The sequence below is a fragment of the Mrakia frigida genome, assembly GCF_051309035.1.
Source record: "Mrakia frigida strain ATCC 22029 unplaced genomic scaffold BDY24scaffold_21, whole genome shotgun sequence".
NCBI classification, from domain to species: Eukaryota; Fungi; Basidiomycota; class Tremellomycetes; order Cystofilobasidiales; family Mrakiaceae; genus Mrakia; species Mrakia frigida.
In genome coordinates this window covers 197,363-211,305 of record NW_027481260.1, presented here as the reverse complement: position 1 = coordinate 211,305, position 13,943 = coordinate 197,363, and the positions used below count along the sequence as shown (strand labels likewise).

Here is a 13,943-nt window from a genome sequence, read left to right as displayed (position 1 = left end):
GCTCCTCTCGCTCGATCTTTGGACGCGACGGATGTATTTTTTTTTGTCTCGACACGATTTTCCGAGAGCTTTTGGCTTTTCCAGAGGTGACCGAGTAAAATGATCTCACTATCCATATACAAAAAGAAGGTTTGCTAAACTGACTGAAGAAAAGATGAAAGAGCAGAGGGGAGGCAAGAGCGAGAACGAGAGCAAAATGTCCTTGATGAGACTGTTTTTAGATTCCAGACCAGAGTCCGTAGAGAGCAGCGGTAGGACCGTCCCTGCGAGAGAAGAAAAAAGAGGAATGAAAGATCAGCTCGGTGTCGAAGACTCGTCTTGAACGAAGTTGGACGCGTCCACCGACTCACCAAACAAGTCCGGTGGAGGTGTTCTCAGCACGATCAGGCCAAGCGTTGACTGGGGAAGAGGGAAGTAAGAATCAGTAAGGGGATACGGGGGGGAATGGGTGAAAGAGTGATGAGAACGAACCGAGTCCGTCCCAGAGTTCGAGACCAGAAGCTTTGACGGGAGATCCAGTTCCAGTAACGGAGAGAAGTCCAGCGCCGGTGGAGTTTGAGAGCCAAGGGTACCTGAAAGAGAGAAGAGAAGAGGTCAGGACGGATTGCGCGTTCTGAGAGCAGGGGATGAAAACTGACACTCGAGTTGTGATAGCGAGCTCGTCGTTGGCGAAGATCTCAACGACCGAATTGTCCACAAAGACGGTGAGGTTGAGGGTGAGAGTCTCCTCTCCGACGATGGGCCAGAGCTTCAGCTTTCCAGTCTCGGTAGCGTTTCCGTCTGTAGAAACGAAAGGACGCATGATGGTCAGAAACGAGGGGCGAGAGAACGAAGACGCGTCGAGCGAGGGGACTCACAAGACTTGATGAGGGAGCTAGCAGATCGGTTGACGGTCAAGTTCTGAGCTGAGACGTCGTAGAGGATATCGGTGTACTCCTGGTCGGAGGATAGCACTCGGAATCCAACTTGATGAGTCGAGTTGGCGGCGAGTTCGAAGGATCCAGCGCTGAAGGACGAAGACGAAAGAGGAACGACGCGTCAGTTCACGGTCGACGATTGAGAGTAGTTGAGAGACCTACAGGACGTAGAATCGACCAGTGGGCTGGGTCTCGAAAGCCTCGAATCCCTCCTTGACGTCCCTGCTCTCGAGTTCGGCGACGTTGGATCCAGCCTTGTAAGCAGCGACGGTCTCAGGAATGACGTGCTGTCCGAGCGTTTCGACGGTGATGGATCCATCGGTCTCGTTCTTGACAGCCCAAGCTGCCTTCTCGTAGAGATCAGGAACTCGAGACGCGTCGACGTTGGGGATAGTTTTGAGGTAGAGATCTCGGAAGAGGGTGAAGGCTCCCTGAGGGAAAGAAACGGAGCAAGTCAGAAGACTGATCTTGACGAGGTGAAAAGAGATCGATTTACCTGGTATCCCTGCTGAGTTGCAAGAGCCAAAGACGCGTCGTCTTCGTAGGTCCATCCGATGACGACCGACCGAGGAGAGTCTCCCTTGACGGGGAAGGCGACGAACGCGTACGACTGTCCCCAATCCAGAACACCGCTGTAGAGAGAAACGAAGTAGAGGAAGGTCAGGGACGGAACGAAAAGGAAGAGGAGTCGAAGATCGTACTGACGAGTACAAGATGTTGGTGTTCACACTTCCATCAGCTCGAGCGGAGTACTCAATAGCAGACCAGAGAGGCCAGTGAGCTTGGTGATCGGGTCGACCTTGCTCAGTTCCGTAAGAGACGAAGTCGGTAGCAGAGTCGGAAGGATCGTCGGTCGCGTCTCCGGTCGCGTTGAGTCTCGAGACGAAGGCGGTCTCGAAGTTGCTTCCGAAGTCTGAAAGGTTCAAGGAGGGGGAAATCAGCTTCGAGGCTCAAAGAAGACGAGCAGAGGAGACGAATGAGTTTCTCACTTCCACTCCATTCCGACCAACTCGACTTCACACCTCCGACTCCTCCTCCGCCCTCCTCCCCAACGAAGCCTCCCAGGTACTCCCAATCGAGAGCGTTTCCATCCTCCTTCTGTCGGTAGAGCCAAAGCTTGGGTCCAATGTCGTGTCGACCACCAGAGATGGTCGAGAAGTGAGTACCGTTGGCGACCGAGGTCGAGTTCGTCGATCCTATGAGCGCAGAGAGCTGAGGCGATCGGAAGATGTACGGGTCTCGGAATCCAGCTGAGAAGAGAAAGTAGCATCAGTCAGAACGCCTTTATCTGAAGACTGAGACTGCTGAAGGAGAGATTCAATACTCACTGACGTTCCTCTCCGGCCAATTCGTGAGGACGGGATTGCCTCCGCTTCCGTAGGGGAGCTTGATCCACGACGCTCCTCCGTCCTCGGTCCATGCTATGATAAACAAAACAAGTGCAGCCTGGTTAGCAAACAGAAGTACGAGGGGGGAGGTACGACGAGAAGAAGACGAGACCCTCGACGCGACGCACCGATACTCTGAGTCTCGGCACCCTCTTCCTCTCTTCCAGGAACAGTGGCTCCGAGCCGGGAGGTGTAGGTCGAGGTGTAGAGAATGGTAGGGTATCCGTTGTGTCCAGGGTTAAGGATTGATCCATCGAAGACTCCTCGAATGTCGTAGACCTCGGAAGGCCACTGCGACGCGTCGAGACGAAGGAGGAAGGATCAGCCTCAGTCGCTGTACCGCTTCGAACGACGCAGAATAGCAAGATGCGACGACGTACGATGGTCTTGGCTCCTTCGTGACCTTGGTCTGGAAGAGCGAAAGAGCGTATGTCAGATCAAGAGAGGAAAGGGAGAGGGACGAGAGGAGGAGGAAAGGTCGAAACTCCGTTCTTCTTCCCCATGTAGGAAGTCGAGAAACTCACAATCGTACCAAAAAGTCATGTCCGAGCTCCAAGCTGCTCCTTGAGAGACTGTGAAAAGGAAGAGGGATGTCAGGTACAGTCTGTTTTGAGAGGGAAGGGTGAGCTTACTGTTTCCCCATTGAATGTGCTGTTTGGGTTCCGGATCAGCGAAAGTCAGCCAACTGAGCGGTTCATACATACCTCTCTCTACGAGAGCGCTCTTCTACGCACCTGAGGATGGTACTGGTACCCCGCGTGAATCGAACCATCGTCCCTCTGGTACATTCCCATCGGATCTGCGATTCAAGGAAGAGAGAGGACGGAGAGAGTCAGCTTGGCTGTTTTTTTGCGCGACTTTTTCAAGAGAGAGACTAGAAGACTCACCGTTCATCCATCCCTCGGGAGCGATGAATCGAGCCTTGGGTCGGAAGGTGGTGAAGAGAGTCGCGTTCCCACAGAGAGTGAGATCGGTGGGAGCCTTCGTCTGGTCTAGATCGCACTCTGCTGAAGAGGTCGAGTTGTTGGGGAGCTCGGTTTGCCTCTTGATTGACCGAAGACCTGGAAGATCAAGCTCGGCCGCTCGAGGGAAAGCAGTAACGACCGCTGCTGAGGTGAGGAGGAGGAGGGAGGAGGAGGAGAGGAGAGGTAGCATCGTTGAAAGGAGTCGGCGATGGTGGTGGTTCGAAGAGAAGAAGCAGAAGCAGGAACGAAGGCGAATTCGAGTTGGCAATGGCAGCAGGAGCGCCTTGGAAAGAGTGGCCACGAGGTCATGCTGAGAGGATCAGCGTAATACTGCTAGCAAGGGAGCAAAAAGAAACCAAGGGACCAGGTCAAGGAAATTGGTAGCCGCCTCCTCTGCCGCCCCGTCAGCCCGAAGCCGAGCGCAGCAAAGTAAGAACCAAGCAAGGAAGGGGCAGAAGAAGCGAATCAGAGCAGAACAGGCGAAAAAGGTTCCGGGGTGGCAGGAAGGGGAGGGAAGACCAGAAGCAGCTCAGCGCCGAGTTGACGACCTGTTGAACGCGATCCGATGCGGGAATGAAACCGTTCATGACCGACCCGGAAAGAGTGAACTACTGGAAAATACTGTCGGTGATGGGTTTTGCTAGAGATGTCGTGAAAATTGCTCGGTGTGGCTTGAGGGAGCTTGAGGGGGGAAGAAGAAGGATCTCAGAGCAAAATCGGATGTCGCTCTTTTCTCCTTCGAACGTCCATCATCTCCCCTTCCCTCACTTTTCTTCTTCCCTCCCTTCTTCCTTCACCCTCAGCCATCAACTCAGCCATAGCCTTCCCTCTCTAGCCGGCAGGCTCCCTTTCGACTTCAGATTCGTCTTTCCAGCAGCTAGGAGGCAAAGGAGTCGAGCTCAGCAGCAAAATCTGCAGAGGAGGAGGAGGGCTGAAGAGGAGGATCACTCGTTTCTCTAGCCTGTGAGTACGCTATGTCGTCTCTCCTCTTGAAACCTGCCGGATACTGGTCGACCTGATCTTTTGCTGAGGCTCCCAGAGCTCGCAGATACTCTGCTTGCTCTTGAGGAGCTCTATCAGGACGAGCTCGAGCTCGACGCATCTCTCCTTCCCTCCCCTCCCTGCCATCTCGTCCGACTCCTCCTCCAGTGCCCTTCGAGCAACCAAGACGCCGAAACCAAGGCACGATGGACACCCATATCCTCCCTTCGCCTTTGTTTTCGTCGTCTTCGTTCCTCGTCGTCCACGGGAAGGTCGGGAGAGCTCGAGCACTCGACGTTCTCCTCCCCTTTCCTTCGTCCCCCCCATCACTTCACTCCTCCTATGCTGCTATCTCTCTCCATCTTTCATTCGCTCTTTACTCTACCACCCACTCTACTTTCTCTTTTTCTGATCTCTACATCCTCCACTCTCCTCTCCATCTCCTCCGTCTCCTCGGACGAAGCACAACCTCTTCCCCTTTGAGCTCCTCCTCATGGGAAGACTGTCGCTCAGCGTCCGTAGATTGAACCCTTTCGGCCATTTATTGCGTCCTCGACCTGCATCTGCTTCGTTGGAAGCCCAACTTGGGAGGACGCTATGCTTTGGCCAAATATCTCTCGTTTGCGTCGCGATCTCTTCTCTTCTCGTTCTCCCCTCTCTTCCTCGTCTCCCTAGCTTTGCTCCTCTTTCTCTTCCTTGTCAGATATGCACATGCATGGCGTTCATCCCATTGTCCTCTTCGGGTCGGTGTCTCGGAAGTGGTCTGGAGCTGTCTGAGGGAGTAAAGTCGAGCTGGTCGCGACGAGATTTTGAGGCCGCTAGAAACGCCTTACTCTTGACGAGTTCGAATCAGACCAAATCAGACTTCATTCGGGGACCTTGATCCGAGGCAAACCTGAGATCTACATATGTAGAAGAGAGAAAAGGGCAGCGTCGCCACGGACCTCGTTGGAACGGAGAGTCGGACCTCAACTTCCTTCCTCCTCTGTCTCCTCCGTACCGTCAACACTTCCCATCTTCGTTCTCACATTTCCGCCACTCCCCTCTCAGCATGTCCCCTTCGATACTCAAAACCACCTACACGTTCACTACTCCTTCCAACCCAACCAACGCTCCTCCTCCTCACCCTTCACCTCTCCTCGCTGAGCTTCCTCCTCCCCTCCCTACCCTCCCAACTCCCATCCCGACCGATCACCTCTCCGACAAAGCAGAAGTCAAGAGCATAGCGGAACCTACAGGACTCTACGGACCTCTTCTTTCAGCCATGGCAGAGGTCAGAGAGAAGGTGAACGAGGAGTTGACGAGCTGGAAGGAATGGGAGGACAAGGAGTTTGGAGGAGTTGGGTTGGGAGGCTCGAAGAAGAAGGACACGGCGGGAAAGAAGGTCGAGAGCGAAGGGGAGGATGATGGCGATGAGGAAGAGGAGGATTGAGTGAAGCTGGATATGTTTGGGATTCGTGGACGAAGGAAGGAAGGGAACGAAGGCGGAGGTCGAAGTGTTGAGCTCGAGGTTCGTCCGTCTCTCCTTCTCCGACCACTCCCCGGGATCGTTGGATCCCTCAGCGTCTCACTTACAGGGTTTCCCTTCCCGCTTCGTTCCTTAAAGTTGCTCCTCGCTATCTCGGTCCTCTCAAGCGGCAGCAAGAAGGAGCTTCGCCCTCCACGACGACGTCTACCGTCGTTCACCTCGGAGCTCGTCCTGGAATCCAAGTCGTACTGCTCTAGCTCAGATCCTATACGATGCTACATTCGCTGGTTTTCACAGTGGATATACCCGTTGAACCCTCGTGCCTTCTTGAGAGCGCACGCAGAGACGGGACGAAAAGAAAGCGACGCGCCTGTCAGTCTTATTTCCTTCCCCTCGAGTCCTCCTCTCTTGTATCGCACTCCGTCTAGCCGATCTAGAAATGGTACCAGCATGGCCATCTCGTACAAATCAAAACAGTAAACAAACGACTACCCGCTGCACCCAACCAGACTCTATTCGACCTCCCCACCCCTCCCCTCCAACTCGTCTACCAACTCCCTAATCCTGTCGTCCTTCTTCGACGAATACTCCCTCACCCCCTCGTTCTCCCTCCTCAACTCCTCCTTCTCCTCCCTCTCCTCCTTCAACTCCCTCCTCAACCGCTCAATCTCGCACTTCAAACCCCCAACCTCTCCGCTCAACTTGACGTTCACCTCCTCCCATCGCTCCCACTTACCCCCCATACTTCCCCTTCAACTGCTTCCTCAATTCCTTGTTCTCCTCGTCCGCTCTCTCCAACTTCTCAAGGTTCTCCTTCGTCGCCACCTCGAGGATTGCTTCGTACTGAGACGCGACCGCGAGCTCTGTCGCTGCCTTCACCTTCAGCTTCTCCTCCCTCGATCTCTTTTCAAGAGCCTTGATCTTTGCCCGAGATGCGACAGCGTTCCAAGGAGGGAGTAAGGTGACTTGGAGAGTCGTCGAGAGAGCGAGGAGGTGATTTTTAGACGAAAGGACGGGTTGTTGACGGGTTCGTTTGGGAGAGCTGAGGAGAGAACTGGGAGGCAGGAGAGCGGGAGGAGAGGGAGAGCTTGACGTTAGCTTCGGACACCCCGTACTTTTGAAGCCGCGAACATTTCTCTCCCCTTTATGGCGAGGATAGCTTCGTAAGCAAGAGAAGGAAAACGTGCGGGCTGAACTCACTCAACGAGGCAGAGGATCCATGGCTCGAGACATCAACGTCGATTGAGCTCTGAAACGAGTGAACAGAATCTGTAGGCAATGATAGAAGGAGGAGTCAGCGAGGAGACAAACTGGAACAGGATGGCGAGGGGCGGCTCACCGAGAGGAGAAGACATTTTTTGAAGGAGCGTTCTGGTTGGAGGTTCATTCGACCTCAGCCCCAGCCTGATTGGGTTGATTTCTCTCTCAATCGCAAAAGAACCAACACTGGGAAGGAGGCTGGAAGGAGGCTGGAAAGGGGAGAAAGGTCGCGTCGTTCCTGAGGCCTGTGCGCGGCCGTCGAAAAACGTTTAAGCTTTTGGGCGTTCTTCCCGTTCTGACTCCCAACTACATCACCACCCTTTCCTCCTTTTCTATGAAACAACCCAACATATCGTTCGTAGACACCGCTTCGCTCCATGTTGTGCCTGCCGATCCGAAACGCTTCGGCCACTGACTTGACGCGTCGTTTCCTCCCTTTTCCCGTTTTCCAGATGATGACCTCGTCCCACCACTTTCGCCTTCCTCAGTCCTACTACAAAATCCTCAGTCCTGAGCTTCAAGCGTCAACAGGATGTAGGACCGAAGCTGAGCTGGAATACAGGCTGGGTGAGCTTTCGTTCCTTTTGCACTTTTCCCTTCCGCTCCCTTTCTTTGTCTCACTCTTGCTGAAGACTTCTTCAACAGAGGGCGTCGCACTCCTCATGCGAGTCCAAAAGCTCGGAGACGATATCGAAGCTGCCAAACAAAGCCTTCTCAGCAATGCAGCAGAAGCAAAGGCGTTTATTCTCAGCAGCGGAAAGGGTCCGCTTCCTTCTTACATGGAAGGGAAGGGCATGCCGAAGGAGGTGAAGCGCTGTGGACGTTCTACTGTAAAGTGAAGGGTTCTGGGAGGGGTTGTGAGGGGTAGCTCTATCGAAGTTCGTGGAGGAACGACGCTGGCGAGTGCTCGTTGAGGTTTCAGCTTCATGAGGCTTTGGGGTGGGCTGGGAGAAGGGAAGGTCGGAACTAGGCTACTACTACGGGCGACTTGAGAACTACGCGAGGGAGAATGAGAACTACTACTGGGCGACTTGACTGCGAGACTGGTTCTGGAGAAGGGAAGCTGAGAAAGGGAGACGAGAAGGGAAGCTGAGAAGTTGACCAATTCTGGGGTGAAAGTTGATGGATAGCAAGAAGGTCAAAACTAGTCCGCTCTTTATACTAAATACGGTCCGCAGTCCAACGCGCAGCGAGAGAAACAGGAGCAGGAGAGAGTAGCTAGGGAAAGGGAAGGCGGAACGCGAGACACGTCGCAAAGGCTTCAGCGGTCACAGCAAATCAAAAGGGGTATAAACTATAAAAGGGAAGAGGCAGAGAAGGCGAGAACTGAGACAAATATGTATTCAAAGTAGAGAGTCGAGACAGAAGGGAGGGTCGAGAGCAAAAGGGAACGCGACAGGTGAGACGCGTCGCAGAGAGAAGGGTTTCAGGCAAAGGGATCTACAGGAAGGGAAGATTCGGTGAAGGGAAGAGGAGAACTAAGTATAAACAGAAGGGCGAGGCCCAGAACCTATCGAAGCGGGGTCTCTAACCGAGAAGGGAAAAGGAGAAGAGACGCGTCGTGACCAAAACAAAAGAAAGAACGGAACGGGAAGAACTCCTCACTTCCTCTCCAAACCCCCACAGCGCAAACCGAAGACGAAGCCTCATTGGCTGACAAAGAAGAAGAACGTGAAGATACCGATACAACAGGGTGGGGCAGTAAGGTGCAAGATACCAGTTTTGAGGGAGGAGGGGAGGTGTTCGAGGGGATCCGTGGAGATCAAGAAGAAGAGGTCGGAAGGCAGGTCAATCAAAGAAGGTGTAGAGTAGGTTTCGAAGGAGGGAAGAAGGAGTAGAGATCTGATGAACTTATTTCGGAGAAATGGAGATCGAAAGAAGTCTGTTGATGAAGGTGAAGAGGGAGGAACGCAGACGGATGGGACGCGTCGTCTCGCTTTCCCCTCTTCGCAAACGACTCCCAAAGGATCACGACGAGAACGGTGACACACCAAGAACCATCTGAGATAGATATGCCAAATGAAACACGCGAAAAAAAAACTGAACCGAACCCGACCGTCTCCCCTCAAAGCAACGTAATCTTGCTCTTCTTCCCAGCCTTCATCCCTCCCTCCTCCTTCGCTCTTACCACATCCTTCGCATCCTCCCTCAGCTTCTCAATATCCGTCTCCTCCTCCGCCCACTCGAGGATGAGATGTCGACCGAGCAAATGGGTGTGTCGCAGAGCGAGCATGGCGGCTTCGGCGTCTCGTCGAGAGATGAAGTCGAGGAAGGCGAATCCTCGAGCTTTGGTGTCGAACTTTCGAGGGAGACGGACGGATTTGACTTGGCCGTAGGCGCTGGAAAAAAAGGGGAAGGGAGAGGTGGGAAAAGGCAGAGGCGAGGAGTCAGTTTCGGTTCGACGCGTCGTCGACGAAGACGAAAGAAAGCCGGAGAGAACGAGAGCAAACTCACTTGAACAACTCCCTGATATCCTTCTTGGTCGCCTCGAAAGGGATGTTCTTGACAATCATCTTGGTCGTCGTTCCCTTCCCAACACCGCCCTTCGCGTCCTTCTCCTCTCCTCCCTCCGCTCCCCTCTGAGCAAACTTGACCTCCAACAGATGCCCGTCCAACCTGAACCCATCCATGACTCCCTTCGCAGCCTCAGCAGTCTCGGGAGTCTTGAACCCAACGAATCCGAATCCCATGGAGAGTCGAGCGGTGGTTCCAGGTCGTTTGGGATCGGGTTTGGTTTGAACTCGAGCGAAGAGGAACGAAGGGAGGTGGGAGAAGGTGGAGGTGAGGAGATCGGTGGTGGTTGTGAAGTTGAGGTTCTTGACGAAGAGGGTTGCTCCTTGAGCTGCTGAAGCGAGGGTGTCGGACGTGGTGGTGGTGGAAGACGAGTCGCCGTTGGGAGTGATGATCGACGAGGAGGAGGTCGAAGCGACGGGAGTGGGTGCTGGGGGAGGAGGAGGAGGAGCAGCCTTGAACATCCCCGCGGGTCCCTTCTCGAGGTAGAGGACGGCGTTTCCGAGTCGTTTATAGGCGAGAGCCTTGAAGGCTGAGCGAGCGGAGTGAGCGTCGGTGAACTCGACGACCGCGAGGGTTCCAGCGGGAGGGAGGAGTAGTCTCGAGATGGTTCCGTGGAAGGAGAACATCTCTTGAAGGGTGGCGAGGGTGGTGCCGTAGGGGATGTTCTTGATGAGGATGGTGGTTGGGGATCGAGCGGAAGAGCCGTTGAGGGATTCGAGAAGGATTCCTTCCTGCAAAGATGAAGGGAGGGAGATGCGTCAGAACGTAGTTTCTCTCGAAACGTAGATATCATTGGGCAAAATGGCAGTAGGGAGTGTACTCACATCTTCAAAGTACTTCTTTGTCTCCTGAATAACGTGAGTCTCGGCGAGAGCGAGCTTGACGGCAGCGTTGTCGGAATCGGCGCTGAGGATGTCGGCTTTGCTGATGTTCATTCGGTCGGCGACCGAAGATACGACGGCGTCACTCTGTTACAAGAAAGGCAACATACGGCAAGAAGGGGGTCAGCTCTCGAACTCTCTGCTTCGAAGGAGACGCGTCTCGACTCACGTTCATGTACAACATCGCCCAGTTGAACTCCTTGCTAGCCTCGGCCTTCTTCTTCTCTCCTCGACCATCCTTAAGAGTAGCTTTCTTGACAGTTCCCTCAGCTCCCTCAACTCCAGCGACTCCATCTCCAGCAACTCCGAGTTGAGCTCGTCCGGGAAGGACGTGAAGGAGTCGACCTTGAAACGAGCGACCGTCGAGAGCGGTGAAGGCGGTGAGAGCGTCCTTGGGGTTGGTGAAGAGGACGAAGGCTGTTCCGAGAGGTTGGTGAGTTTGTTGAGAGAGAGGGAGATGGACCTGAGAGGAAAGAAGAGGCGAGACGGAAGCGGAAGAGGGTCAGGACGCGTCGAGGAGGTTACGCTGGTCAAGCGGCGAAACTAAGGTTGATCAATCTAGACACTCACAGATGAGACAGGTCCGAAAGGAGCCATGAGAGTGGTGAGATCGGTATCGGAACATGAGAAGGCGAGATTTCGAAGGAAGAGTCGACCGGTTTCGAGGATGAGGTCCTTGGGCTGGACGATTCACGAAAGCGGGAGGAGGCATGTCAGCTCCAGCTCCAGACGTTGAACACAGCCTCCCAAACGTCGACTCGAGCCGAGCGAAGTCCAAAGAAACGCTGGACTCACATCCTGCTCTCCCTGAGGTCCCCTCCCTCCCGAGCTCACCACCTCCACGGGCTTCGCTCCCACCTCCTCGACCTTCTCCTCATCAACCAACGACCCACTCATCATCTGCCTCATCCAAGCCGCATCGTCCAACGTCCCATCGTCCACGGGATCCTCCTGGACAACCATCATTTCCTCCTCCTTCTCCTCGACGACAGGTGCAGCTGGGACCTCGACGACGGGCAGATCTTCCCACGACCTTCCAGCGTTCTGACCTCGCTTGGAAGTCATGGCCTCCATGTATTCGAGATACTGAGCTGATTCGGGAGCGGTTTTGAGTCGTTTACTGGTTGAGGGACCGTCGGAGGGAGCTGAGGCTGAGGAGGGAGGAGGAGGGGAGGAAGCTCGTTTGAGAGAGTGGTGGTTTGGGAGGTGGGAAGTGGAGGATTTGTTGAGAGCGGAGGGTTGGTTCTGAGCACGGGATGAGGGAAGGGCGTATCAGCTTCCATCTGTGACGCGAGACTGTATCGAAGAGCGAGAAAGCAAAGAGGGAGAGAAGAAGGAAGGAAGGAAGAAGCTCACCTCGTCCACCAAATCCCACTTTATCCTCGCCCCAGCAAACCAAGTTCCATTCCACCAAGCTACAGCTTTGGAAGCATCTTCGGGAGTCTTGTATCCTACGAAAGCGAATCTTCTCTTGGAGTAGACCTTGACGTCTGTGATAGCAGCCGAAGCGGTAGAAGTTGAGGTCGAAGGGGAGGAGGAGAGGTGGTTCTTGAAAGAATCGAGCGAGGTTGAAGGAGGAAGGTTGGTGACGATCACTCGAGTAGACCTGAGAAGAGAAGGATGTCAGCTCAGAGGTTGGCTATAGGAGCAGGGAGTGCTACTTACATGTTGAGCTGGAGAAAGAGAAGGAAGGGGTTGGGAGGAAGAAGACGAAGCTCAGCAAAACTGAAGCCCGGGGTCTCCCCTTCCCCCTCTTCTCTTACCTCCAACGACGAAGAGAGCTCGTTTCTTTCAATCTCTCTATACCCTCGTCGTTCAGCCATGTCCCTCCCTTCTTCCCTCTCGCCTTCCAAAACTCGCAACTTTTCACCTCCAACCTCTACAATCTCCCCTCCAACGACTTCGCTCTCTCCCTTCGCTCCTCCCGCCGTCGCTCAGTTCACTCCCTCTCCTCACCTCTTCGTCCAGGACCGCAAGATAACTTCTTCCCTTCGAGACGAGGACGATGCCAGAGCTAGATGGTTGATGCTGCAAGAAGAAGAGATCCATAGTGCCGCCAGGAGGCTCAGACGTCGCCTTCCAAAGAAAGGGTGTGAGCTCGAGAAGGCTGGTGCTCTCCTCAAGCTCGAGGGTGCTTTCATTCGAGGGAAGGTGAGTTCGACTAACTCTCATTAGCTTGAACTTACTTTTTCAATTGCTGACGTTTGTACTAAATCTCTCGTTTCTCTTCCTCGCAGCCTCTCATCACTTCAACTCGAACGTTGCTCTTCCTCGACCCCTCCCTCAGCCTGTCGACCCCTCTCGACCCGATCCCTCGACCAGCAGTTCTCGCCGTCTGCTCAGACGTTCTCGTCCTCGGGCTCAAGGTTCGATCAGAGGAGGAGAAGAAGCTCTACTTCGATTGGAGGCTGGAAGGTCAAAGGATAATCAAGCTCGCGAGGTGTGAAGTCGAAGAAGGTGAGCTCGACGCGTTTGGTTGCTGTCGGTCGCTTTCGGAGTTTTTGTTGGCTCTACGCTTTCCTATCACTTGGAAGATTACGAACGAAGCTCGACTTGAGAAGCTAGAAGCAGAAGAGCTTTGAACGTGAGCGAGGGCTGACACTCGTTCTCTCGGTTTGGTTTCTCTCTCTCCCCCTTTACTTCAGATCCAACAACCAAAGTCATCACCCTCTCCACCCCTCTCACAACTCTCTACCTCCATCCCTCCTCCTCTTTAACCTCCTCCTCTCTCTACCAAACCCTCCTCCAACACCTCGACGCATCCCATCCAACCACCTCCCTCCCTCCAACTCCTCCCGTCTCTCCCGCTTGCTCCATCGCCGCCACCTCTCTATCAGCGACGCCCACCTCTCCAACCTCTCCAACAAGTCCTCTTCCTCAAGCCCGACCCAAACGAGCCGTCCCTCCATCCTCTTTCCACTCTAGACCTCTCTCCCAAATCTCCTCTCACTCAGCAACGTCGACAACCTCGATCTCCTCCATCCGATCCGTCTCGAGCTTCAGGTCCGATTGGCAGCCTGTTTGGGTGAAGGATGACGAGTGTGCTGGGTGCATGGTTTGTGGTGAAACTTGGAGTTGGCGGAGGCGACGCCATCACTGCCGAGGCGAGTCTTCTTTTCGACGCGTCGTTTTGACTTGAAGTCTCTCGCTGACTCTCTCTCGATTGTTTCCTTGTGTTCATCAACAGCCTGCGGTCGCTTGATCTGTCACGAATGCTCCTCCTTCCGACCCTCCATCTTCGGATCAGTCCAACCGATGCGTTCGTGCACGACCTGTTCAGCAGCGATGGATCGAGACTCGGACGACGATGAGGAAGAGGAGTTTGGACATGGGCATGTTGGGTTGAGAATCTACGGAGAGGAAGAGGAAGGGAGCGACGAGGAAGGGACGGTGAGAGGTGGGGGTGGGAGTGAGAGAGGCGAGGACGAGGTTGATCCGGACGAGGAGAGTGTGCAGGAGGAAGGAGGGTCGGGGAGGGTTAGGGAGGAGGACGAAGATGAGGAGGTGAGAGAGGGGGAGAAGCAGGAGTAGGAATGCTTGGAACGAGGGGTGTAGGCGAGTTCGACTCG

General features: G+C 54.3%; 4 protein-coding genes across 4 annotated transcripts; 1 reads left to right on the top strand and 3 right to left on the bottom strand.

Annotated features, from left to right (window-relative positions):
- Positions 1 to 87: 87 nt before the first annotated feature.
- BDY24DRAFT_393485 (glycoside hydrolase family 32 protein) lies at positions 88 to 3,483 on the bottom strand. Its single transcript, XM_076641056.1, has 16 exons — positions 3,193 to 3,483; positions 3,040 to 3,104; positions 2,938 to 2,956; positions 2,830 to 2,877; positions 2,686 to 2,714; positions 2,434 to 2,596; positions 2,246 to 2,338; positions 1,907 to 2,167; positions 1,623 to 1,830; positions 1,414 to 1,549; positions 1,080 to 1,348; positions 858 to 1,006; positions 639 to 780; positions 472 to 572; positions 351 to 399; positions 88 to 263 (listed from the first exon to the last, which is right to left on the bottom strand). Exons 1-16 carry the CDS (start codon positions 3,458 to 3,460, stop codon positions 218 to 220), a joined length of 2,046 nt encoding a protein of 681 aa, XP_076495343.1. The 5' UTR covers positions 3,461 to 3,483; the 3' UTR covers positions 88 to 217.
- A 2,672-nt stretch (positions 3,484 to 6,155) lies between these two features.
- Positions 6,156 to 7,074, bottom strand: BDY24DRAFT_442504 (uncharacterized protein; the record flags this gene model as incomplete). Its single annotated transcript, XM_076644688.1, has 4 exons — positions 6,156 to 6,773; positions 6,851 to 6,878; positions 6,920 to 6,988; positions 7,059 to 7,074. The coding sequence occupies 4 exons, from the start codon at positions 7,072 to 7,074 to the stop codon at positions 6,452 to 6,454; spliced, it is 435 nt and encodes a 144-aa protein (XP_076495342.1). The 3' UTR covers positions 6,156 to 6,451.
- Positions 7,075 to 9,044: 1,970 nt separating this feature from the next.
- MRD1 (RNA-binding ribosome biosynthesis protein MRD1) lies at positions 9,045 to 12,197 on the bottom strand (the record flags this gene model as incomplete). The annotated part of the gene is made up of 9 exons (XM_076638134.1): positions 9,045 to 9,318; positions 9,434 to 10,224; positions 10,318 to 10,461; positions 10,544 to 10,837; positions 10,945 to 11,055; positions 11,170 to 11,525; positions 11,731 to 11,864; positions 12,040 to 12,047; positions 12,138 to 12,197. The coding sequence occupies 9 exons, from the start codon at positions 12,195 to 12,197 to the stop codon at positions 9,045 to 9,047; spliced, it is 2,172 nt and encodes a 723-aa protein (XP_076495341.1).
- On the top strand, positions 12,149 to 13,922 carry BDY24DRAFT_393478 (uncharacterized protein). The gene is made up of 4 exons (XM_076641055.1): positions 12,149 to 12,525; positions 12,612 to 12,831; positions 13,020 to 13,478; positions 13,562 to 13,922. Exons 1-4 carry the CDS (start codon positions 12,196 to 12,198, stop codon positions 13,903 to 13,905), a joined length of 1,353 nt encoding a protein of 450 aa, XP_076495340.1. The 5' UTR covers positions 12,149 to 12,195; the 3' UTR covers positions 13,906 to 13,922.
- The last annotated feature ends 21 nt before the right edge of the window (positions 13,923 to 13,943 follow it).

Excerpts from the sequence above, each read along its gene's own strand:
- BDY24DRAFT_393478 (XM_076641055.1), top strand. The coding sequence starts at position 12,196 with ATGTCCCTCCCTTCTTCCCTCTCGCCTTCCAAAACTCGCAACTTTTCA. Across the intron at positions 12,526-12,611 it reads GTGCTTTCATTCGAGGGAAG|CCTCTCATCACTTCAACTCG; the intron begins GTGAGTTCGACT and ends TCTTCCTCGCAG. Across the intron at positions 12,832-13,019 it reads GAGGTGTGAAGTCGAAGAAG|ATCCAACAACCAAAGTCATC; the intron begins GTGAGCTCGACG and ends CCTTTACTTCAG.
- BDY24DRAFT_393485 (XM_076641056.1), bottom strand. The coding sequence starts at position 3,460 with ATGCTACCTCTCCTCTCCTCCTCCTCCCTCCTCCTCCTCACCTCAGCA. Across the intron at positions 1,349-1,413 it reads CAACTCAGCAGGGATACCAG|GGAGCCTTCACCCTCTTCCG; the intron begins GTAAATCGATCT and ends TCTTTCCCTCAG. Across the intron at positions 264-350 it reads ACCTCCACCGGACTTGTTTG|GGACGGTCCTACCGCTGCTC; the intron begins GTGAGTCGGTGG and ends CTTCTCTCGCAG.